The sequence below is a fragment of the Ostrinia furnacalis genome, unplaced genomic scaffold (genome assembly GCF_004193835.3).
Source record: "Ostrinia furnacalis isolate ACB-3 unplaced genomic scaffold, ASM419383v2 OfSCF5820, whole genome shotgun sequence".
Lineage (NCBI taxonomy): Eukaryota > Metazoa > Arthropoda > Insecta > Lepidoptera > Crambidae > Ostrinia > Ostrinia furnacalis.
In genome coordinates this window covers 212,699-239,369 of record NW_021136059.1, presented here as the reverse complement: position 1 = coordinate 239,369, position 26,671 = coordinate 212,699, and the positions used below count along the sequence as shown (strand labels likewise).

The following is a 26,671-nucleotide window of genomic DNA, read 5'->3' as shown; positions in this document are numbered from 1 at the left end:
CTCAGCACGAGGGGTTAACGGAACTTTAAGTATTTATTTATTTTATTCAATGCAAAGTCGATGAAAAAAGAATTGATTTCAGATTTTTCAGTGTTAAGTCGTTAGAGCTGGATATCCATGTCATAATATTACCTTCTTAAAGAGTTATGTTTAAGAGCTCTTTCAATATAGGCAATTTGGCACTATTGCCAGTCAACCACATCCATGAGCAGCAGAAAGTTAAGGACGTATTAGGGAAGTCCCAAAGAACTGGCATGATTTCAAATTGTAGTTACAATTTATTGATTTATTTAGAGTAAGACAATGTAGGTTAGTAGTTTAAAAAAGTATTTCTAGTTTTATTTAGTCTTTGCAGCTGATATTAGGTCCATAAGTATGTTGTATACTATGAACTATTGTGCTGCTTTTGTTTATAATGTGACTTGTATTATAATCTCCCCAAACTCTCCAAAGTAGAGTCTAAAACTGTAGATTTACCGTAGATGTAGATTTTAATAAGTGAGGCTAAGGCTGGGTTGCACCATCTTACTTTACCTTTAACAAACGTCAAAACTGTCGAACTCCATACAAAAAGCACCGGTTATCGTTAAAGTTAGGTTGTGCAACTCAGCCTAAGAATCAACTATCATGGAATGATCTGTTTGACAAATGAACGAATTTATTGATGCATGAATCTACCCACAGGTTTGTACAGTCCTCCCCCCACACTGGCGGTCGAACAAGACCTTACCCGTGGCGTTCAAAGTGGTGGCCCTTGGCGACGTGGGCGACGGAACCCTGGTCACAGTCAGGGCTGGGAACGACGAGAACTGCTCTGCTGAGCTGAGGAACTGCACTGCGGTCATGAAGAACCAAGTCGCAAAGTTCAACGACCTGAGATTCGTCGGCAGGAGTGGCAGAGGTTAGTTAGATTGATTGTCATTTGTTTAGCGATTGTTGCACTTCAAATTAAAAAGAAATGAGAATTTGAATTTTTCCTTCGATTCTTAAAAATTGGCGGGAAAACATCACGTCATGCGTGATTGTTTTGTTTTGCACACACTTCCATTGAGATCACATTGAGATGGCGCTACGTCACGGTACACAGTGTGTTATGGGACTGTATAAACGGACATTCTCATTGATTCGATGAAACGTATAGAGCTCAGTTATACAAACATGCTTAGATTAATAAAACCTAGATGGATAGTCTTCATACAAACACTTCGTCAAGAGTGAGGCAAAAATCTTATGTCATTAGTGTCAATTTTGTTGGGGAGTGTAGACAGTGAAGGCGATTTTCCCGAAAGTAGGGAAATTTTTAATACGTTTTTAATAATTTTATAATTAACAAAAACAAAACGCATCATGTACTTACTTATTTATTGAATTCAAAGTACCTACCTAATAACAATAAGATAAATCGACTTCAAAGTCTCGATTTCATAAAAAAAGGAAGTGTATTTGTACGGCGAACAATTGGGAAATACATTTTCTTGTTACTGGTATCATTCCCGTATTTAATTTTTGAAAGCCAAATTCAAGCAAAATACACGTCGAATCGTAGTACTTACTTATGAAATGTAACATTGGTCACTTTCTTTTGTTTTTCTGATGTATTTTAGACACCCTTTCACAGCACAAACCGTTTTAATTAATTAAAATTCGTCGGACGTGTTTACCAATTTTTCACTTTGACAGTTCATGTGACGTTTACGGGTAAGCCGTGCCGGCTCCCTAAAAACTGCCTCACCTTTCGTGCACTGACTATCTATCTAGGTTTTATTAATCTAAGATATCACGGAGTTTAAAGCTGATTTTATTAATACAATTAGATTAAATATCAGACTATATCTTGCAATTAAAAATGTTTGCATATATTAAGGTATAATTGAGAAAAAAAATAAAAACAAAAATCACTAAAATCATTTTTCCTAATTAACTGAATGCGTTTACGAAGCACTTAATACAAATATTACGTGTAGTTTAAAGAGCTCTATGAAGTATTATAACAATTCTGAATTAAATGTTACTAGTTAACGAGTTAGAATATTTTTGCATAATTTTGAAGTAAAAAAATAGGTAACTTTGAATTTTGACACCGCGAAAACTACGTGAAATTTTCAAACGGGAGTTTTACTATCATGTTTGTATAACTGAGGTCTATACGTTTCATCAAATCAATGAGAATGTCCGTTTATACAGTCCCATAACACACTGTGCGGTACTACGTCATACTATTAGTAATAGCACAGTACATTTCACAGCAAAATGAAGAGTCCGTTGTGTAGTTACTTAAATTATGTAGTCTTACTTTGTAAAAGATCTGTGTGATNTGTCTTTCCCGAAAACTGTAATCCGGGCCTCTTCAAGGCGAGAGTGAATAAGCACTTACAGGGCAGATATGTACCATCCTAGACTGCATCCCACTTAACATCAGGTGCGATTGTGGTCAAATACCTGCCTTGTTATGCATTAAAAAAAAGCGTTTGACGTCCCAAAAACACCCTCCCGTGCCTCCCACATACCTCTGGTACTGACTGAGTTAACCGCTAGATCTATCGTTTGACTTTAGCATAGTAAACAATAGTGAAAGTTGAGAGCGTGCGTGACACGAGCAGCGGATTACGAAAATTAATTTAACTTTAAGTCACACGAAATAGGTAATTAAATGTTCGCACGCCAAAACAAAGGAGTTTGTAGCTCGTCAGTGAAACAGGGACAATATTTTTGATGGAGCGTAAGTTTTGTGTAACACCTATTCAACATTATTGTGAATGCAAACAAAGTATTAAAATATAGTCGCCAGTAACTTTGTGTTTCAAAGTGCTTTTGAAGCAAAATGAGGCTTTCAAATACCAAAATTGAATGATCAAACGAACTTACCAAGTGAAGTTCGATCTAAATTATCCTGTTTTCGCCGAAGAGATTTATTTTACCATGTAGTACCCCTGTACGACAACCCAATCCGCACACAATATTCAGCGTAGTAGTATTAAAAAACAAAAGAGCGGGCAACCCCACCCCTACCACGCTGTGGGCTCGGTGTCCGAGCGGTCTCATTATATTTAGAGAAGAGATGACATTGACGTTTACCTCCAGGGAAGAAGATATAGAAATCTTCGGGTTGGGAGGGACCTTAAATCTCTTCGGCGAAAACAGGATAATTTAGATCGAACTTCACTTGGTAAGTTCGTTTGATCATTCAATTCCGCAAAAATATAGAGCAATTCACGAAAAAGAGCGATTTGCATAACTTTAATACAAGAAACAAAAATAAACTTGCCGTTCCAAATTTCAGATTGCATAAGATTGGTAATTCATTTATGGGAAAATGTATTAAATTCTTTAATAAATTACCACAAACTGTTGTAGAACTACCCATTCATAAATTCAAAGCACATATTAAAAGTACCTTAATGAAAAAGGGCTACTATAAAGTCGATGATTATTTAAAAGATAAAAATGTTTGGGATACGTTACTGCCTAGCTCGCATAAATATTTATAACTTTGTACATTTTAAAGCATGTAAACCTTTGAAAAAGAGGCTGACAATAGTGACTGAGTTTCTTGCGCTGCTTCTTCTCAGCACTGGCCCATTTATTGTCCTGAAGCAGTGGTAGGGTTAATACTGGGACGTGTAAAAGTGCTTTTTTTGAGCCTATTTACAGAAATAAATGAGTTTAATGAGTTTTTAATGAGTCTTTTGAACTTTGAGATAATCATTCAACATGATTTCTTTTTATCGCCAATCGATGAGACATCATCCTTACGATGCGATATATTTATAGTTGCTTCAACAAGAGTCTAGCAATTACGTTGTAAAGATATCAATAGAGGGAAATAGCTTTTCATTGAAGAATCCAATTATCAAAACTTACCTACGAGTAGCTCTAGTCAGGCTTTTCTTTACGATACAGTCAGTCATATAAAATATAGGTTGTTTACAATAATGCAGACATTAACTTATAAAAAATCCCCCTCGCCCTCAGGCGGGTACTCAAAAACAAAGCGCTTCGCCTTCTGAATATTTCAACAGGTCTTCGCTTTGTACGAATATTAAGTCAATGGGGGTAATTGATCTGTTAAGGTCCTAGTGTATGAAAATCTATGCGATCAATGTTTAAACGCGCAGGTGTATTATGCATGGGGTCTTCGAGGCAGGGATAAGGTGCTCATCAAAGAGGATTGATTAGAATTAACAATAATCTCCACCCAACGTAATCGCCTAAAGGCGTATCGTTTGTTTGTATTCAAATTGTTTGCAGTATAGACGGGAAAATCAATGTGAATTTGTCTGGTTTTTTATTATTAATTGGAAAATCTGTTTAAAATTACCAATAAGCGGATAAGGTTTAGTTAAAGAATTAAAGAAGATGTTATAAGTCGGTTCGTTTTTATGAGCTAATATGAAAATAATAACACGGGGTAGCAAAGTAGCTTACATATACTTATGGTGTTTATTAGTTCACCACAATTTGCTGTTCTATAAATGTTGGTTCGTTCGTTCGTTCGTTTCACCCAAATGACGTCCACTGCTGGACAAAGGCCTCCTCCAAGGTTTTCCACAATGCACGGTCCTGCGCTGCCCGCATCCAGGCTCCGCATCAAATGTTGGTTATAAAACATTTATCAAGCAACGTTCACAATGAATGAAACAAATAAGTCAGTCTCCAAGTCTCTACTCGACTGAGTTTCCAGGGTGACCACAGTCTCAAAAACAGTGTGTGCGGTGAACCACTCAGTTGGTCGCCGGCGTATGACGCGTCCACACTTGAGGTGATTCTAGCGTTTGGCCGATTAGCGGGGCAATATTATGCAATGCAGTGTATGGTAAAGTCTCTAATCATGTAATAAATAAATGTAAAAAATATCCTAATTTGGACGTCCATTTGGGTGTCACTTGAAAAGTTTAAATTCGAGTTGCTCATTTTCATTTAACAATCTTGAAAACATTTAAAGAAAACACACAAATGTATAAATGTTTTTTCAAAGGGACGATTAAATGGTTTATTAAAAGTGTAAAGTCCAGAATTGCGAGTCCTATCTTTGGGATTTATCAAAATCAAAATACGTTTATTCGTGGAACATAGGTAAATTACATATTACAGGTGTTTAAACGATGTCTTCTTACTTTTAGTAATACAAAATGATATAAGATACAAAAAGATAAATTTTACACACTTTATTCTAAACCTCACAAAACAGAAACAATAAAAAAAAGTACCGAAGAGAAACAGACAGGCACTATTTAGGCGGTTTTCATTGGCCTCATAGCGTTGAGAAAAGATTTTATACGTTGCGTTTGCGTAACTTCAATTTACGTAAGTACAATATGTTGCAAAAAGAAGACCCAATCAATACTGCATCGTCTGCGATCACAAGTTGGTCAATAAGTGCGGATTAGGGTGTAAGCGGTCAAGTGGACTCACTTGTAGTACTTCGCAATTACGCTGCCGTCTGAAACTAATACTTCGCCCTTTAACCCTTTGCGTGACTCTAGACTTGTACAAAAGCTACTTGTGTTCAGAGTATCGCATTATATTGAAGTAATGCTAAGACGCGGTAGTAGGAGCCAGTGTTTTACTATTTTGCTGAATTAAATACTTGTTTTTGATCATCTGAAAATGAAAGGACTTTGAAATCTTAGAACACACACATACAATAAATACTTCAATTCAATGCAGTGACCTTTATACTAAAGAGTATTTAATTAGGCTTCATATCGAGTCACTCACACAGTTGCTAACAAAGACACTATATAATGTAAGTATGTACATATCTGATAAAATTAAGTACTCTGTCTTTTTTCATTTTATTTCATCTAACTTTCTATTAGCGAATTAAACAACAGAACGGAACCTACATTTTGCTAAACTATCCCATCGATCGGCGAGCAAACTTAAAGTTTGGGGTCGCAAACATCGGAGTATCTCAACTGTAAACTTGCCTCGCATCTCATATTCAAATAGTGGGGCTAACGAAGGGGAGGCAGGGCGTAAGAGTCACCCGAAACTTGTAAGAAATATCGGTGAACGTATTTTATGTATGCTGCGGGGTAAACATGCTCTGACAAAGAGTGACGTCGTCACCTCTGAACAGGTAACGGTAAACATTGCGTGGAGTGTTTTGGAGAGGAATGTGTATTCTCTTGTTTGTTGATGTTCAGTTAAGGGAGCATTTCAGTTGTCACATCAAAATTATTTATGAAACGTTTAAATTGTTTTTTTAAGCTACTAGTTTGCAAGTCACTTAACTCAAATCACTAATATCTAAGAGTAGCGTATTAAAATATCAATTTATCAGAGAGTGGATAAAGAAAATGTGGCGTTATTTAAAACATCGAATCGCGTTTTCAGAAGAGTGCTCACTGTATTTGTCTGCCTCCGTATACGAGTAGCTATTAGGAGAGCCGTAATGTCCCAGGCAACCCCATTAAAATTTCCTTAAACAAACAAAAGCCCTGACCGGATTGTACACGAAAAAACCAATATAGCCCTGAGCGGCAAGTGGGAAAGAAGTTAAGAGGTGTCTATTTGTCACGTTCCTTCCTGAATAACGTTCTGCTTCCAATTAAGGGTAAGCGCTCTCTTTGTTTATCTCAAATTGCGAGAAAATCTCACTCAAATTATCGAGCTAAAAGACAAAGGGGAGATTGGTGCCCCGCGAAACATAACTTTTGTTTCGTTCGGGGATAAAAAGTTGCGTATCTGATGTTGGGGGAGACCGGGAATTTTTAATAAGCGAAAAATTTAATGAGGGCTCCTCGGTCCACTTTTTGCTCGGTCAGCCGTGTCAGCCCGTCAGCTTAGCCGGCCGACACCTATCATTTTAGAATTAATCTTGCAGCTTTAGAGGTATCCGTTTCTTATGTCAATTTAAAACTTTTTGTAAATATTTTATGTAGACGAACCCATTATGTTACCTCTTTAATTTTGGGCATTAAATTAAGGTTATTATATTATTATTAGCCTGGCAGTTGCTTTATGATCACGATACTGATAGCACAATATTTAATAGCATCAGGGACAAACTGAAATAGCTATACACTTGTTTTTATTCGGCGCTTCCTAACGACGCCCTTCGAAGCGAAATTTCTTTTAAAACCCTAACAAGGCTAGACCCACCTTATTACACCGACGGAGTGGGGCCAATTTACCGCATCAGTAGTCGGCAGCGACATCTGCTAATCGATTGATTGACCCGCCTTAGCCCCGATAAAACCCTCAGGGAGCGTTTGTCCCCATCTTCCCTGTGCGATCTTTAATTGCGTGGGGTACTTTTTAATATGTGATTTTTGAGAAATCTCCACCGTTTACCTTCATGAAAAGTTTCTAAATTGGGTGGGATTCTTTGAATACGTAATATTTGTTTGTAAAGTCTGATCGGCATTATAAAATGTATTTTTGGGAGTTATCGGAAGGCTGACGTTTATCTTAGTTGTTACATGTCTGGTACCGCGAATTTCGTACCGCTTATGTTCATCAGAAATCATTTAGGAATCTAATGGTGAAAAAATTTTTCAAATCAGTCCAGGTAGTTTCAGAACCTTTCCTCTTTAGAAATCTTTCTTTTTTATAATGTTAGTGTAGATAAAGAGTTTATTTAGTTTCTAGGAAACGCGCTTAGGCTAAAAATACCTCGCAGCTCTTAGAATAAAACTAGGCATCAGCGGGTCTACTCCGAAAAACGTTATCGGAAGTTTCGAATTTGCCATCCCTCTCACGGAAAGCGAGGTGCCAGCATGAGCGACGGTGACAGATAGACCCGAAACTACGTAAACAGCGTTTCGGAGTAGTCCTCCAGGTTTATTTGCCGACTGTTCTCACTATAGAACATAGTCTGCAGTAACCAGTGAGAACCCGAGACAATAGCCTTTCCCTCTGGCTTCCCTCCCTCCTCCCTCCGTTATTTTTGTATGAAGCCGCGGAAAGATCTCTGGCTCACCTTTCCTTATTAACTGGAGCCCTTTGATGTACTGGCTGGTCCCTCACGGGCTAATGACTTTAAAGGGCCAGAACTTTCGCTAACTACCCACGTGTAAAGTTGGTTATGTTCAGTAATCATCGTAATGGGGACGTGTAGGTTAACACAAATTCGTTTATAAATAATTTATGTAGTTGATACCTTATGTTCTGTTTGTCTATTGTAGAAACCCTTGTGTACAGAATTTTTGATTTGAGTAAACAGTGAATTCTAGCTATGTTCCAGTATCTAGTGCAGTTAAATTAAGACCTAGACACTTTTTTACATGAAAGTGGACCACTTAGACAGAAAAACTGCTATTGCTAAAAACTGGTTGTGCAATTCAATTATCCTTCCATTTAACTTGTGACTTCTTATGCAGAGCGTGGCTCTACCTACAGTCAAAATGGATCTAGGTCTAAAGCCATGAGCCATGACGTCATCAATTTGGAGTTATATGAGTGTTAAAAATTGAGACTGAGAGAACAATTTTGAACATCCAAATACCTGACCGATCTCATTAAAATCTACAAAAGCTATCGCTTCACGAATATCCGTAAATAATTTACTCCGCTATAAAATTTGTGTAGCGATTATTCACCGGACATCAGCTATATTTATGCGATATCTACCGAATATGTTAATGAAGTGAGCGCATTAAATTCGTAGCTAAAATAATAACGATAATGCATAGTCGTGGTGCGTCGGCAGTGCATTATTCATCTATGTTAATGTGAGTTATGTACGTAGTTTCGGTATAAAACGTTCAAGCTATGTGTCGATTTGTTATTGTCTGAATTGTTTTAATGGCTCAGGGTTTTATGGGTAAACTAACTGCTTTATGTATTTTGGGTGTAGATATCAGACCTAGCTGAAGACTATCTAAATATATAAAAGGAGAAACTGACTGACTGACTGACAGATCAACGCACAGCCTAAACGGCTAAACGTAGGCACTTGAAATTTGGAAGGGACGTAGCTTAGGTACCGTAGAGGTGCACTAAGAAAGGAATTTCCGAAATTCCCACGGGAACGGGAATTAGCGGGAAAAACGGGATTCACGCGTACGAAGTCGCGGGCGGCCGCTAGTAGATTTATAAATTCATAAAAGTGATTAATGAAAAGGTCAAACGACCTTTTTTAAAGTTGCTATTAGGTTAGGTACCTACCTACCTACTAACGCCCGTATTCACAAACGATGCTTGCTTAAGCGAAGCAGCAAATCGAACGCATAGCGTTAAACAGAGCTATGTGATTGGTTCGTGTGTCACCCTGTGCGTCCACACACCCTGTGAGACCTCGTAGTAAAGTTAGTGAATACGGGCGTAAATGTCTTACTCAACGTGATTCTGTCTATTTATAAGATGCAAAAAACATGTTACCTATTGAAAATTAAATTTTCCAGTAAAATCAATAGATTTTCTAATTGCAATCAAAAGATTAACAAATGCAAGCTTGTAATCAAGGCAAAGTATGAATGTTATTATGACTAAAAGCTTAGGAGATGCCAAAAGCTACATTGCGAATTCCTTGACCACTGTTTTAGCAAAAACAGTACTATATCTGTTTACAAGTCTGCCAACTACCGCAACTCAAGGCATCCATTTGAATTTTTATTAATTCAAAAGAGCAGCCAGCGGGCGCAAAAAATTCATAAGCGAAATTGAGACGAGCGAGCGAAATGCAAGTACGGCCGCGTCTAATCATAGAGCGAGACAGATAACTTTCTTTAGAATCTCACCCGCGTTTTTCGAGTTGTTCTCTTTTCCGTTTTTAATTATTGAACCACTCATTCCTAATTATTGTTATTAGCGCCGGGGAGTGGTGAAAATTGAGGGTCTTGCCGGGTAATATTGACCGTTAGGCCGAGGTGCGTCCCCCGGGATGTTTTTAATTGTGCCGCGTTTGACTTTCCTCTTATTCTTTTGAGACGACTTGGATTTTACGGTGTCTTTATATTGGCTGGTTTTATAAGGGCCGCTCTCGACTCTCGACCTTTGCGCCTTAAATTATAACGATCCACTCAAATGGTACGCATAAGTATATGTACTTTCTCGTATTCAATCCGCTAATGTGTAATGCGTATCGGTCCGCATTAGGTTTTTATATCCAAATGGCCGTTCTCTAAGCTGAAAATCCCCTGTAAGCTATGAAACCGAGATCAAAGGAACTGGCAGCCATTACGATTGTGGCTCATTTTTTATTTAGCTACGAGCGAGAACTCTTATCTTAACGCGGCCCCGCGTACTTTATGACGTTATAAAGCTGATTTTTAATCTGACGTGCCCGGGAAATTGGCCGGGAACAATCCGACGGAGTTAGATTTCGATTTTTAGGGTTCGCGGAGTTTTAATTTATGCATGGTTGCTCGGTTTTCTTAAAAGCCTTGGTGAATCAAATATGTTATACAAATTATTCATCTTTTCCCTGTTATTATGATAGTAGTATTTCATGAAACTCTTTATGTAAGAATTTAGTCCTATTGTTAATATGGTTATTTTTTCAAGTTAAGAATAATTGATTTCAAAATTGATCTAATAATTAATTTATTAGAGGAATAATTAAACAAAACAAAACTTGAGAATATTATAATGAGCTTTCAGAAAAGCTCATAAAGTTTAGAAAGCATCACGGCTAAATACTCCATTCGTTTCAACCCTTCTTCGACAGATGGCATTGTCCTACCCAACGAAACTGTGAATGCTTTTCACAGTCAGTCACTTTCAATTCAATTAATTGATATTAATATTAGTATTTTATTTGTATTAGTAACTACCCAACCGACCAGACGCTTTATTATAGTTTCAGTTATAAAACTATTTTTAATATTATACCTACATTTCAGAGAAGTTGTTATAAAGTGTTGCGTATTTTAACAACGGTAAGAATTGTCACGATTTAAAAAACAAAAAAATATAAACAAAGAGGTCACGATATTTGATTCGATTTGAACTTGAACCCGAGTGCAAAGAGGGATGTTTGGTAGCATATTTTTATGAACAATCACTGCACCCCTCGCCGGGATCAATATCAGTTTATGAAGTGTGTAGCACGTGCAAGCATGCAATATGTTCGCCGGGGGACCTCAGACGAAAGCCTTTTTATGAATAACTAAATGATTTATGAAGTACTCACTGAACGCACGCATTTTTCCTCGCGAGGAAAAATAAAATTGTCTATAAGTTGTGAATTTTTAATGAAGGTCTTGGAAGGGGATAAGCAGTGACATTTCAGAAGATGTCTCGTGTACGATCAGAGCAAAAATAGCGCATTATGTTTATAATTTGGGCAACGAGAACTGAAATAGATTCTATCCACACTGATACTGTCTGAATGATATCTTAAATATCTATAAATAAAATAATACAATTAGATTTCTATTGTGTCGTTACCATAAATAGATGAAAATGTGAGAGCAATACATTTATTCCGAATAACGAAGTATTCTCAGTGGATATTAACAAGAAAATCTGCCATTTTGGCGAAAAGCTCGCGAAATTTTAATGCTAAGGAGCGAGCCAATTTCTTATTCTAGAATACTTGTGTACTTGTGGGTGTAAGCGAACAAATTGCTTATTTTTTGCGAACATAGCAGCTGGAAAACAATTTCTTGGTCTCTCTTAACTTCGCGCGGAGTTTATGCGGGTTTTATGAAAATAGGTGGGCGCCCGCTCATTTTGGGTCGTGGGGGGTTGGTGTTGGGGGTGTTTATGTCGTTTTCATGGGCGAGGACCACCGCCGTTGGCTGCAGGCCAGACGCCGGGTCGGTAGTCTTTTGTTTTGCTCTATAACGGTATCTCGGTCCGTTTCTTCGGTTCTGATTATAATTCGAAGCCTAAATATGAAATGTTTTAGTCGGATGAAACGAATGTAAGTGTGTGGGGTTTTTTAACGCGATTTTTGTAGCCGGGTTGGTACTCTTGTCTTGGGTATTGAATAACATTAGTTAACACGAGTCTAGATAAGTATCTTTCTTGCTTGACTCGTCGTCCTAAAGTAGGTTCTTTAGTATAAAAAGTATCCGTTATTGAAAATCTAGGTTTCAAATAAGTGGTAGCTATTGGTGTACCTACCTAAATCTAAGTAATGTCTTGCGGTAGTTCAGCAATTAAACACTGTTATGTTAAATGGTATGAACTGAAATATTTAGTTTAGCTCCGCACCGATACACGGCTGATTGCTCCAGCGAACCGCGTGTTTGCGGTCGTTTTGTGGTACAAGTGTCATTGTCGAGACCTAAAACATTTTGGGATACCTGTTCTGTCTATTTCATTAGCATTTTATTAAAAAGCTAAGGGCCTGTATTCAATACTTGCTTACGATAAAGAAAGACCGAAGCTTATTAGAATCTTACCTGTCGGTTTTGATGTCACGCTTATATTTTTTTTCACAAGTCCCGAATATGGAACATAAAGTAACCCTAATTTTATTGTTAGCTCGCGTATAATTGAGACTTAGTTACTGATAAAACGGGCTCTGGTGACCAGTCAGTTTCATAGAAGGTTAAGGACTTATGATCACATGTTTGCATCTTCACAACTGTCAGTATTACGTAGTTTACAAGCAAATGAATGGCCTTAGCATGTGTATCTGTAAACTGCTTTCAGAATGTAAGCCACTTGACAGTGCACCGCGTGTTTGTGGCCACTCTTACACTATATCTAAAGCTACGCAGCTACGGCTAAATAATTTTAATTTGAAAAAAAAAAAAAAAAAAAAACCTACGCGATCATTAGGTAATTGGCACGTTCTCTTGTGGATAAAAAAATAACCTTGTTTTTACGGTTCAGACTACGATTTTGAGTCAAAGGACAATGGGCAAAATGGTACCCGGCTCCAATAGATATGCTTCTAGTATCGTTTGAAAGGTCTTACCAAGACGAACAACTTTTACTATGGCCACCAGCCTCAGATCTGGTTGTGTTCGAAGATAAACATACTTTTTTGCAAAATGGTTCCCGGCTCCAATAGTTATGTTTTTAGTGTCATTTGAAAGGTCTTACCAAGACGAACAACATTTACTATGGCCACCAGCTTCAGATCTGGTTGCGTTCGAAGAGAAACATATTTTTTGTGTAACCGAAGTAGGTATAATACGTGTCCATCGTATGGTACGTTTACGTTATGCGAGGCATCAAGGGTTTACTGCTCCAGCATGCTTCCTTAACTCTATAATAATAATTGATAGGGATAATTGTGGAATAAATGTTTTTATTTGAAGAACTACTACCCCTTTATTAATAAAAGGTTAACCTAGGATGAACATTTCCATACCAAATGACAATTTAAGCCAGAGTTCAACTAGGGTGTAACTTTTATTAATAAAGGGGTTGGAGTTTTATTACTTCTTAAGGGTTTTATTATGGGTTGCTAAAGCGAATAAATCCACAAGACCCAATAAGTCCACCCACAAGATGGACCGACGACCTCTTAAAAGTAGCGGGAAGGCGCTAGATGCAAGCCGCCACCAACCGGCCATTGCGGAAATCATTGGAAGAGGCCTATGTTCAACTGGACGTTCTATGGCTAAAATGATCATGATGATGATGATGATGAAAGGGAATAAAGGGCTAATAGCTTGGGTAGTTCATCGTAGGTATAATCCTTTCCTTTTCAATGCATCTTTTAGTTATATTAATAGATTGCAGTCATAATACATACTCGTATACATGGATGATTGTGTTATACTTTCATTATAATACTTAGTGGAATTACAGCTTTCAAAACGTGAATTAGAACTGGCCCCATAGCAGATATTTTATTTTTAACCTTTTGAAATATATATTGGTTATGGCTATTGGAGCGGGTACCACTTTCCATACATTGTTGCCCATCATCCTTTTTTAACCTCAGACTCTCAAAGCGAAGTCGTTACTTAAAAAGGCTTATAACACTAAAAGCTCGCGTCTGGAGTCGTCCAATAATTTGAGGCTACTGACCTTGCACTACTACAGATAAAGATCTAAAATGCATGTGTTTTGAATGACATTCACTTTGAGGCGTTCTAAAATAAACAGTCTTTCGGCAAATTCATAACAGGCCTCCTCTTTTACAATTACCGTGCTCTACTACAGGCCCCATAACCATCATGTTCTTTAGTTTTATCATGTTTTATGTTCATAGTGGAAGCAATAAATGATTGAGTATTGAAAGAATGCTTCTCGGATTATTAGGGTCTCCAATTTTATTTTAAAGGTGCAATTCCAAATTGCGATTCCCAACAAAAATGGTGTTTTGTTCAACCCTAAAATACTCACGGCAAGACATCTGGATCACGTTCCGGGATGATCACGGTGCGGAATGCGTTAAGAATTCAGCGCGGCCCGGAGGAGTTACCCCGGGAGGAGGTATGCCGTGAGGAGCTATTCTGTGAGGTTGATTTGTGGTGCGGCGTCAACGTGCCGCGTAGGCGCGAGTCACGTTGATTTGTTGAGAGTACAAATAAATTATGAGGTGATGACAAGTGACAGTCGGAAACAATCAGTACGCAGAAGCAGTGAAACGTTGAAATAAACTAGGTACAAATTTTGAGAGTAGGATACATAATAGTGTGATAAGAATTCCGTGAGGTTGATTTGTGGTGCGGCGTCAACGTGCCGCGTAGGCGCGAGTCACGTTGATTTGTTGAGAGTACAAATAAATTATGAGGTGATGACAAGTGACAGTCGGAAACAATCAGTACGCAGAAGCAGTGAAACGTTGAAATAAACTCTACAAATTTTGAGAGAAGGAGAAAATTAGGTGTGATAAGAATTCCGTGAGGTTGATTTGTGGAGAGCTGAAGTAAGTTATGAGCTGTACAAGTGAAGTCAAAAACGATCAGCACGAGGAAGTAGTGAAACGTTGAAATAAACTAGGTACAAATTTTGAGAGTAGGAGACATAATAGTGTGATAAGAATTCCGTGAGGTTGATTTGTGTTGCGGCGTCAACGTGCCGCGTAGGCGCGAGTCACGTTGATTTGTTGAGAGTACAAATAAATTATGAGGTGATGACAAGTGACAGTCGGAAACAATCAGTACGCAGAAGCAGTGAAACGTTGAAATAAACTCTACAAATTTTGAGAGAAGGAGAAAATTAGGTGTGATAAGAATTCCGTGAGGTTGATTTGTGGAGAGCTGAAGTAAGTTATGAGCTGTACAAGTGAAGTCAAAAACGATCAGCACGAGGAAGTAGTGTCACGTTGATTTCTTGAGAGAAGCAAAAATAACACGTTGATCGGACGACACGAAGAAGGTATCGAGGCTGCAGCGTGAACCATCGAGAGCAGCAAGACTCGAGCAGCGCCGCGCAGCCGCTACGCACGAGGCACAGCGAGCAGACCGCGATATCGATAGTGTAGACGAGGTGATCGTATCTGCTGCTCGTAAACTAGATAAGGCGTCATCGCCATAAACTTTTATTTTTCTTCTTTTCTTAAAATTTGGCAGCATGTACGAGCACACTCGACATTTTATATTTCGCCGACACCGCATTTTACCGTCAACGCTTAACTCAATTGTTATAATATTTTTCAGTGCAATAAACACGCTCATCGGTGAGGGACACTTTCATTTAACATTCCGCTCCCGAACAACTTATCCTATTTGTACTCAACTACTATATTGTAACTTAACTACATCAACATAATTACTACTTACCACCAAGTGTAAGGGAGCTATCCCCTACAATGTGATAACAAGTGACAGTCGGATAGCAGTACTTGTAGCAGTGCGATAGTAGAACCAACGTAATATCTAAATTATACCTAAATACTTGTACGGTTACTTGTAATAAAAATAGCAATTACATAATTAATTAATGCAAAATTACCAATAACATTTTAAGATGAAGAATATAAGAATAAAAATATAAATTACATTAAGCGCCACAATTGATTTGATAAATGAGACAATGCTAGACAATGCCTAAATTATAATTATATCGCATGGCATATAAACAGTAGCGATACTACACGTTTTGAATTAATATTAGATGTACCTACCTATAGACAGTACTCTAAATAAAATTTTAGTGAGAGAGTAGTTTTTAATGAAACTTTTGTTTTGCAGGAAAGTCGTTCACCCTAACGATAATGCTGGCCACGTCGCCCCCGCAAGTGGCGACGTACCAGAAAGCCATCAAGGTGACGGTGGACGGACCACGGGAGCCCCGCTCCAAGACCAGGCACCACGGCTTCCACCCGTTCCACTTCGGACCGCGTTTCGCACCGGACCCTTTGATGGGGTCGCTACCTTTTAAATTATCAGGTGAGTTAATAAATCAACCTAATAGCGAATTAGTGATAGCAAACGCGGAACCAAAAACTAAGTATTTCATATCATATGATGATGATGAAAAAAGTGATTTATTTAAAAATACTAAGGTTAAGAAATAAACTTGGAGGAGAAAGGAGATGAGTTTTATTCGTATCGGCGAGACAAAATGAAGCTCAAGATTAAGAAAGAAAATTGAAGCATTTTACATTATATTCAATAAGATGTTTTAATATGAAATTAGTGAGACACTTCATAATTTTTAGGTCACCCACCCTTATAAATAAGTACCTACATAATTTTAGATACGAGACCAGTTATGATGAATGCTTCTTAAGCTCTTTGAATTAGAATTTCCCAGGTTAGTTACATTTAACCATTCTACTCTCACACAGAGCCAAAACGTCTGAAATAGTCACAAAGTAGTCGCCAGCATTTAAATTCAGCACTGTAGCTAGAGTTGCGAGTTCCACAGAGTTGCCTTTTGTCTTCACCTTACACCTATCCTCCAACTTGGCAACTAAGTCGAGTGCCTAGTTAGGTAGGTTGAAGGTAGACACACTTGTTACTACCTGAAGTTTTTAATCGAGATTTTAACGCCCGTATTCACAAACATTACTATGAGGTCTCACAGTGCGCGTGGACGCACAGGGTCACACTTCACACACGAACCAATAACAGAGCTCTTTTCAACGTTGTGCGTTCGATTTGCTACTTCACTTAAGCAGGCATCGTTTGTCATACGGGCGTAAAGATGGTGTTAAGAAATATGTGATAATCCACCTCTGATGACAATGTATGTATTCGAGTTACAATGATTGGTGAAATTAATGAATTTAGAAGCACATACGAGCTATATCCTTTACGCAAGGGGCAGCACAGCCATACAGGGTGAAAGAAACTGTAGCCTCGTAAATACCATAACGCATATGGAATTACTCGTACTCGCACAAAAATCGAAAACAAATCACTAAGGTTCATTTAGATGGAAATGCTTATAGAAAAACGTCTCCTGTTCGAACTTCATCGTAGAAAGACTTTTTTACACACTACTCAGTATACTAAAAGTAACTCTATCTAATACCATAAACTAGGTCTTACCCCAGATACCAGCGCACCAGCACAAATACTTAACACTATTCTTGCCACTAGAGTCGCAAGTTGCATAAGAAGGAATGCTTTTGCCTCCCGTAACGTTATCCTCAAAGTTAGACTTCGAGCCGACATTTCTATCGTAATATTAAATTGTCAGCTAGACCGTTGTCACTCGGGTCAGAGCTTCAAAGGGATTTAATTTGGCCGAGAAGTTTTGCGAAACAATTAATTATCATTTGGGTTCTCTTTGACACCTGTAAGACGGGTTTGTTATGGCTAGTTGATATTTTGAAAATTCAAAATTGATATTAGGTTTATTTAGCTGAGGAAGACGGTGGGCGGAAGTTTGCATCGTGCGGTCCATACAGCTTATGACCGCAGTTTGTGGAGGAACACTATGTGATCGCGATCGTCGATCGATCTAAGCTTTTATTGTTTACTTTAGGTCGACTATATCAATAAATCAACCAGATTTTTTAAGGTTATAGCGAATAAAAGGATACCTCATTCCTTCATCTAAGACTTAGAGTTTACTGTACCCCTAACGACATCACACTTTACATCTCTTTATTACATATTATAAACAGTGGTTATTTCTCCACCACTGCCCCTCAATCTCAGGATGAACACAAAACGTTTCAAAATGATTGATTTCACCTGTATCAAGCTCATTTCCATCTATGTTTATCGATCTCTGAACGACACCACGTCGCACATTCTTTCGAACACAAAGGGCTAGTGACAATCGCCAGGCTCTCTAAAGCGTCGAAATATTTCGACGTCCAAGTTATTCGAGTCTAAAATTTTAATATGACGTAGGATACAGGGTGTGCAAAGTTGTACAGTGGACGTGGAGAACTTTCCCGAATATAAACATAATTTATAGACTTTTTTCTGGTTTGAAAGATGAATATTTACTATCCACTTACTTAAACGAACATTATATTGCTGTTGTGTGTGTACCTTATAGTACTTAGGTGAACATAAAAAATAATACAGCATTTAAAAAATATTTAAATAACATCGAAAAAAAATATTATTATTACATTTACACTAATTTAGCAATACTAATATTGTAGTAATACCCGAGCCAAATTATAAAAACTGAAAAATCAATTTTTAAGTCACAATATTTCAACTTATTTTCTGTTTGAAATACCTGTTTAAATTTCTTCCCAAACGCCCTGTATACCACCTGCCCCCAAGCCAATAAGGCTCCTTCCCCGCGGCGTCGCTAGGCATCGGGACCCTCACCTAATAAACACTCTGTAATGTAGTTGTTATGGTGCAGAGGTGTTGTATGGCTTTTTGATGTAACCTTCGATCTTGGAGTGGTACAAGGATAACGGTTTTTGGTTATTAATCTGACTTATTAGCATAATATTCTATGGTTTGGATATAGTGGTAGTACACATTATCAGATCAATACTATTACGCCCGTATTCCCAAACGATGCTTGCTTAAGTGAAGGCAAGTCGAACGCACAGCGTTGAATAGAGCTCAGTCATTGGTTCTTGTGTCACCATATGCGTCCACGCGCATTATGAGACCTCATAGTAATGTTTGTGAATACGGGCGTAAGTCTTGATCTGCTAATCACGGATGTTCAAAGAGTTACTTAAAAAATATTGATAATTGAATTACGTGAATTTCACGTAAGTATAGATATATTTTTTTATTCTGATAAATTAAGATTCTTTAAACTGAAGTACTGCTACAAATTATGAGTCAGCGTGCAGCTTACTTGAATAATTTTGCAGATTGTTTTACAGTATGTAAAGGCAACTATAATGTCTCGTTATAATATTTCTACAGAATTAGAAATGACAAGTTATTAGTGTTCAAACTTTCATCATTTTAATTCACCGATAAACATATAGTACTCGAGTATTGTGCTAGCTATAGTATAGCGAGGCGAGGAGCGTACGCAAGTGTAGCAAACCTCGTTACGGCGGGTGTCAAAGGGCTTTAACTCAATTACACACCTCGCGCTCTTGTAGCGTGAGACACGGGCGCGATACGACTACGAGGCTACTACGACGCGATTTGACGCGACTACGGTGCTACGAGAACACGTAGTAAGAAACTACGAGCTACGGCGTAGCATCAAGTCAAGTTCATTAGTGTTGTAATTACTTAATTATGTTAGGTATAACTTTTGTCATCGACATCATTGTCCTATAAGCCTAAGATGCGCGCAGTGATAACTTTTATCGACGTCAAAATATATGGGCAAAATCGATAAAACGGCGTGATAACTGCTTATCGCGGCACGCATTTTAGGCCTACTGAAGCAGTGGTAGAGTCTAAATAGGACGTGTAAAAGTGTCCATTTTACAAGAAGAATTGCAAAAGAACTATGACTTTATTCCATCAATAATGTTTGCTGCAAAATATTGTATTTATAAATAAACAAAGGTATATCTTAAGAAATATTATTAAATGGTTTTAACAAGGTCGTTTCTATTAGAAAATTTAGAACCTTACCAACGCGGAAGCAAGTTTACGAGTTACACCATTTGCACAATTTAGTGATTAACGCTCAAATAATTCCTTAAACTCGACGAAATTCGAAAATCTTCCCCAATAATACGGTTCAGCTAGTTGCGTATTCAATAACACTTTCCGCGAAACGTTACTTAGCTTCCATCGTGACACGCATTCGCGTTCTCATTGAAACAATTTGCTTACTACTTCAATATGTAAATTCCTGGCAGAGGAACCGACGCCTTTTCTGCCTCTTACAAGTACCAATAACCCTTCTGGAATCATGATAAATTATCCACACTCACGTTCGAACGCTCTCATAGGAACGCGGTGAGGAAAATAATGGATGTGGTATTTAGTTTTTATACTGAAAACGACCGAGGTATTTTTAGTTCACTGTGATTGGATGTTATTGTTTTTTTTTATCAAAACGTCGTGTTTCAATCACGATTTCAAGGTTCGATTGCGTGGGCACTAAATCTTTACAAACAGTTAAAACTTTTTTCAATAGTAGATAACTGAGATTTACAGAGGTCATTAGTGTTTTACTGTTTTAGAAAATGTTCATTGCATAAGTTACTATCGCTAATGAGAAAATAATATTTAATTTCGATTCGAGATCGCAATCGTTTACTACGTTTCACGTTAAAACGTTAGTAAGTAGAACGAAATCGAAATTAAATGTAAAGATAAACGCTGTCTAGAAACACTTTTCTTACCTAAGCTAGTGTAATTACAAATAAAGCAACTATCTATTACCTTAAAGTTGCAAATAGCACCTCCTAATCAAAGTTTCTCACGTATTTCTAAATCTATCCCAGTCTAGTTAGTCACTTGCGCTTCTCGCATCCGCGAGCGTCGTGTGAGCGCCACTTTAAGTCGCTACCTTCACATTATTAATGAGGGAGCCTTAGAGAAAATTAAATATAGCATTAGGCTCGGAAACCGGGGGTGGCAAGAAAGGGGTTAACCCTTCCACAGTCGGCGACAATGCGGGTGCATAATTACGCATTTGTAAATTTTAAATGTCCCACCCACCTCATACAGTCTTTTGTACGGCGTGATTCGCGCTTTTATGGCGCTAAACGGTCGCAAATGTGTACTGATGATGACGCGAGCTGTTAACTGTTAATGCGCTTTCATAAGTCTGCGATGGAGTTAAATTCACATTTGTTTTGATTGGTTGAGTGCTTACGTTTTGGTTATTGGACTGAATGGGAAAATTTTATTTGGTTACAGCTTTATTGCAGCTTTGTTTGCCAATAACAATATACCAATTCAGTCAAATCTTATTGCGGAAAATCCCAACTAATATTATAAATGCGAAAGTAACTCTGTCTGTCTGTCTGTCTGTCTGTCTGTCTGTCTGTCTGTCTGTCTGTCTGTCTGTTACGCTTTCCCGCTTAAACCTCGCAACCGATTTTGATGAAATTTGGCATAGAGATAGTTTGAGTCCCGGGAAAGAACATAGAATAGTTTTTATCCCGGTTTTTGAAACAGGGACGCGCGCGATAAAGTTTTTCTGTGACAGACAAAATTCCACGCGGGCGAAGCCGCGGGCGGAAAGCTAGTATATCCATAAATGACAAGAATGTGTCTAGATATCGGACTAAATATACCAAATCATATAACTTTAGATGCGAGTCAACAACTTTTAGATTCATTGTATCCATGTCAATGACAAGAAAAATACAAACAAACTTACCTAAGTTATCATGGAAAATGAGATTTCCATTTTCCAAGCAAATTAATACACCGATATTTAATCCCTTAAAATAGGTGATACTATAAAACAATATCGGGTAACCTTCACCCGGCCCCTTGTCACAGCTACTTTTCTACATCGAAAGGTTAATTAAGCAAAACAAAAAGGGGTTAAACAAAATCAATAGACGCAAATTCATTAGGCGCTAAGCAGATTGAAATCCAACATGGCCGACAAGATGGCGCCGGCGGGTTAAGACGCGTTGACAAAGCGCGCTCGTTAGTTTCCGAGCCCTCTTATTAACCTTATGATGTACGGAAGGCATCCGTCTTGCTGTGACGTCATAGCCCTTGCAACTACTCGCGAGAAACTTACGGCTCGGATTTATAATGTAATCCAAGTTTTGGCATGATAAAGTGACGTCATTGAAAGCATTTGTTTCGTTTAGTATTCGGGCATTAAATTAGAATGATTGATTGAAGTATTACTTTAGTTTGTAGTTATCGTACCTATCTAGTGCTATATTTTTTGACGGATAACTTAAAGTTGAAATAGATCCATTACTTTATTTCCTAATATAAACAAAAGACAGGATTAAATACCAAAAAATCTTATTTTAAAACGTGGAAAAAAACACTGGCATATTTTTGAAAGAAGGAAAAATTGTTTATTCTCAATTTTGCCTCAAAAAAAGTTTCTGATCTATTGACCACAACACCATTTGGCGCTACTACAAAAATCGTTCTCTTCTTTGCAACTACATCTCCTAATATCATTTAGGTAATGGTAATGTTCAATATTATTACATTTTCACTTCACCCAACATTTTAACGAGGGGTTGAAATAAGTTTAACACCTTAAATTAATTATAAGTTAACCCTCTAACAGTTTTGCTATCGTTTTACGTACTATAGGTGTGGCGTTTAAACCAGTTACTGCTTGAGGTATGGGAGCTCGAACGGCACGGGAGCGGTGACATCAGCGTTGCCAGTGTTTTTTTTCGCCAAGTCGGGACTTTGGTACTTTTTGAGTGAAAATAGCGGGATTCTTCCGTCAGAAGCGGGACATAGTAAAAAAACGTATATAATCAAAGGTTTTCAAATATTTATCTTTTTATTTGACTTAAAATTACGTTTACGTGACAATAGATAGCAAAAGTAGCCATAGAAAAAGTATTTTAACAAAAAAATAATATTTTAAATCAGATTTACTCTATCGTTAAATTCGTCTTTAGAATTAAAAAAGAAAAAAAGAACAAAAATCGAAATTAAAAAAGTTTTATTCTTTAGAATAATATGGCGTTTCAAACAATAGTCTGGTGAAGTGACTGTCTCTCTCCGAAGAGCGGGACGGAGCCTCTCCAGCGCGGGACATTAAAATTTGATTTAAAAATCGGGACGTCCCGCCAAAATCAGGACGTCTGGCAACGCTGGGTGACATTGACATTTATGACGTGACAGAGTATACAAATCTGAATCACACATTAGAAGTCTCGCTGACTGCGAAAACTGCTGCCAAAAAACTTGGTATCCTCTCGAGGGCAAGGCAGTACTTCTCCAAGAAGCAAAGGCTGCAGCTTTATAAAGCACAGATCCGACCTTGCATGGAATACTGCTGCCACATCTGGGACGGCTCTGCCAAGAAACATTTGGCTGCTTTGGATTCGGTGGAAAGGCGTGCCAGAAGACTTATCGACAGCCCTACCCTTGTTGAAGCGGCGCTCCAGGAACTTGACCATCGCCGTAAGGTAGCATCCCTATCGGTTTTCTACAGGCTACACTTCGGAGAATGTGCGAAAGAATTACACGAATTAATTCCACCAGCCCCCTTCCATCATCGGGGAACCAGACGCAGGTTAGCGTACCATCCCTATATTGTTGACATTCTACCAGCTCGCACTAAGCGTTTCGATGACTCTTTTATAATGCGAACAGCTAGGGACTGGAATTCGTTGCCTGCTGCTGTCTTTCCCGAAAACTGTAATCCGGGCCTCTTCAAGGCGAGAGTGAATAAGCACTTACAGGGCTGTTGGGTCTAATTCTCGTCACTACACTGCACAACTTAAAATAATTACGTTTTTTGTCGGTAAAAACGTCCTGGTGACGTCACTTAAGCATTTTTCTTATACTGCGTGCGGTCGTTGCGCGTGCGCACAAAGGAATGAGACCGCTCGGACACCGAGCCCACAGCGTGGTAGGGGTGGGGTTGCCCGCTCTTTTGTTTTTTAATACTACTACGCTGAATATTGTGTGCGGATTGGGTTGTCGTACAGGGGTACTACATGGTAAAATAAATCTCGGAGGCGAAAGCAGGATAATTGTGATCATGTTTAGAATTTATGAGTAAGGAGTCTAGGTATGGTACGTTGGAATTCTAACTCGCATACAAAATAGTTACATTAAATGGATTTCTATACGATTTGTGCGACTACGTATGCGACGTGAACTCAAAGGCTAAGGGTACTTACATCTCTAGACCTTTACTTATTTTATAACAACAATCACTTTAATAGCACACATCCATTTATCCACTCTTAGCTGAAAATTCAAATAAGTAGGGATAGACAATAATTAGCCTATGGCTAAAAAGAACTGATGCTATACATATCTAAATAATTGCTTCATAGCAATAGTAACTTCAGAAGGGCTCATAAAAGCGAATTCTCAGTCTAGAGAGCCGAGACAAAAGCCTGGGGAAATTGCTAAGCACCACTCAGATTGATGTTCGGAGAAATGTAAAATAATTACTTGAAAGTGCTCCCAACCCTTTCCTAATCGCCACGAAGGGCTGGCTACTCGTTAAAAATTCCGTCCTATCGGAATCACACTAAAACGTAAATACTTTTATCCTTGTAATCCGGGTGTCTTCGCAGATTAGCGCTGTAGTAGCGGAAAAATGCAAGGCGCAATCTAGCAAATGGCATTAAAATGTTCGGGTTGAACCCTCTCGCGGCACGCGATTTTTCAAAGTCGAGAAAAACCCCTTTCTTTCGTCGGGGGCAATGTAGCGGACTGGCACGTCTTCGGATGCGGCCAATCCGGTACTGTACGCCGGCGAGCAATCTTGGTACTTTAATGGAAATCCAAGATTTGTTTTACGGTTTGTTTTGTTTTTTCTTTACGGAATTATAGGGGTTTGAATATTTTTTGTTAGATTGAAGTTAGTTTGAGCGCCAAGCCTTTAATGGCTTGATATACCTACCACTCTTGTTATTACATTTTTTAACAAGTATTATGTAAATGTGTAGCTTTAGTTATTAAACAATAATGTTTTTTTTTACAAATATAACCTAAATATATGTTCCTTTATTTATTTATCATTAGGAATAAATATGCGTAACAAAACCCGTCTGTTTTATTTAATTTTTGTGTTTGTTCGTACAAAAAGCTATATTTTCATGAATTTTCTTGAGATGATGTATCAAATCGATAGGTCGCGGTGTACGCCGATTACACATCGTGCACACAACACAAAGAATTCCAGCATTTTTAACGAATGCAAATCGTCTGGAGTTGCCCTTCCTTTTGCCTTTTTCAGCGGGGAATACGAAATGAAACGATACCCTTAATTTTTCATGTCAACGCGAAATAAAATATTCGATAAACTTTACTGAAATAGTCAATATTATTAATGAAGTGCAGTTTTATGACAAAGTTATCGTAATACTAATTAAAATTAATTTCAAACACCAAATATTACCGAATCGCAAATGCCCTTTCGAGCATCTTTTAATAATGATGAGTTTTAATAAATGGGTTAAGCTACTCGTATAAATCAGTCAGCTCAGTGGCCTTAGTATGAGTTTAACATCAAAATGTCCTCAGTAGTGAGCGCGTTAAATAATATATGAACATTTTTGTTCTTGTAAGTTTCCGCTAGGGGCGCTGTACAATCTGTCATACATTTAATGTCATTTTTTACTAAACCCTCAGGATTAGGATTGTAGCCTATTTTTAGGCGACTGCCCAGAAGGAAGGTTATTTTTCAAATTGAAAGTAAATTAGCTGTTGTTTTCAAATCTCTAGTTTCTCATAAGACATTTTTCGATGGTTTATATGGTTATTAAACCATTTCAATTTATAGTTTTAGTATTTTACTTCACTATCATAATTCGTAATTTTTCATCGAATATGTGACCATTTCGGGAAATGCTTCATAATTTGGGGCTTTTACAAATTTATTGATAGTGGTATTTCCAATTGAAAATATTAATAGACTCTACTAAGTACTAACCATTACATGTAAAACCATGGCTAATTCTCAAGAATTATCACTACTTACCCGGTCCATTAGTTTTATATTCTGTGAAGAAAAAAGGGCTTAGTCCGTAATCTTGGAGTCTCTTTGTTTTGTTCCCGTCCGGCGCGGATATTGCAGCCCGGGGCCGAGCGGATCTATCGGAGGTTTCTTAGTCACTTCAGCCTTTATTAAAGCTGCTTTATACATATTTTAGTTCTAGACATTCTTGATTTAAGAAGATATTTCTTGTCTCAGTTCATAACATAAATTGACCTAGAACTACCAACTTACATAAGTTTTAAGATGTTTTAATAGTAATATTTAACCTATAGATAGAAGTACGAGTACCTATACCTTATAGATGTCTACATAAATAACAACAAAAATACAAATGTTTAAATCTTACATTCCATTTTCTCCAGATGTCTTTTGATTCTGGGCCAATCTGCGGTCTCAGTTTCAAAACATAAAATCTCTCATTTTACTGGCACTCTTAATAATGCACACTTAACCCTCTCCTCGCGATCCAATATCTCAAATCGTTATCGTTGAGCCATCCTTGGCCGGATAAGCCGCGCCTAATCCTAAAAAGCAGCTATTCTCTAATTGAACCGAACTCATAAAGAACTACACCTATAAAGGCTAAGCGGTCGGATTCAAAATAATGTGTTTAACATTTTCGTTGCGACGGTATCTACGACATAAAACGGCCTGTAATTTATTCTATTGCTGAAAGGGTTGGGCTCCCGGGGTGGGAATTACCCAAGGTGGGTGCTAAAGGGTTAAGCCGAATATACGGGGTCGCGGCGCCGGCAAACTTCGTTAATTTATGCGCTTAAAAATGTCAACTGGAAATTATGACGCCGAAACACATTTCCTATATATTTTGCAAATGGTTTTGTAATAATAGCACCGTATTTTTATTGTTTGCTTAGATGATGCACTG

The 26,671-nt window shown here is 37.9% G+C and overlaps 1 protein-coding gene across 1 annotated transcript in view; it reads left to right on the top strand.

Annotated features, from left to right (window-relative positions):
• Nucleotides 1–26,671, top strand: part of RunxB (RUNX family transcription factor Runt related B) — a 30,687-nt gene that overhangs the window by 812 nt on the left and 3,204 nt on the right. Inside the window, exons 2-3 of the mRNA XM_028316650.1 lie at nt 685–901; nt 15,996–16,193. Of these exons, the coding sequence (XP_028172451.1) occupies nt 685–901; nt 15,996–16,193 (415 nt within the window). The remainder of the gene's footprint in view (nt 1–684; nt 902–15,995; nt 16,194–26,671) is intronic.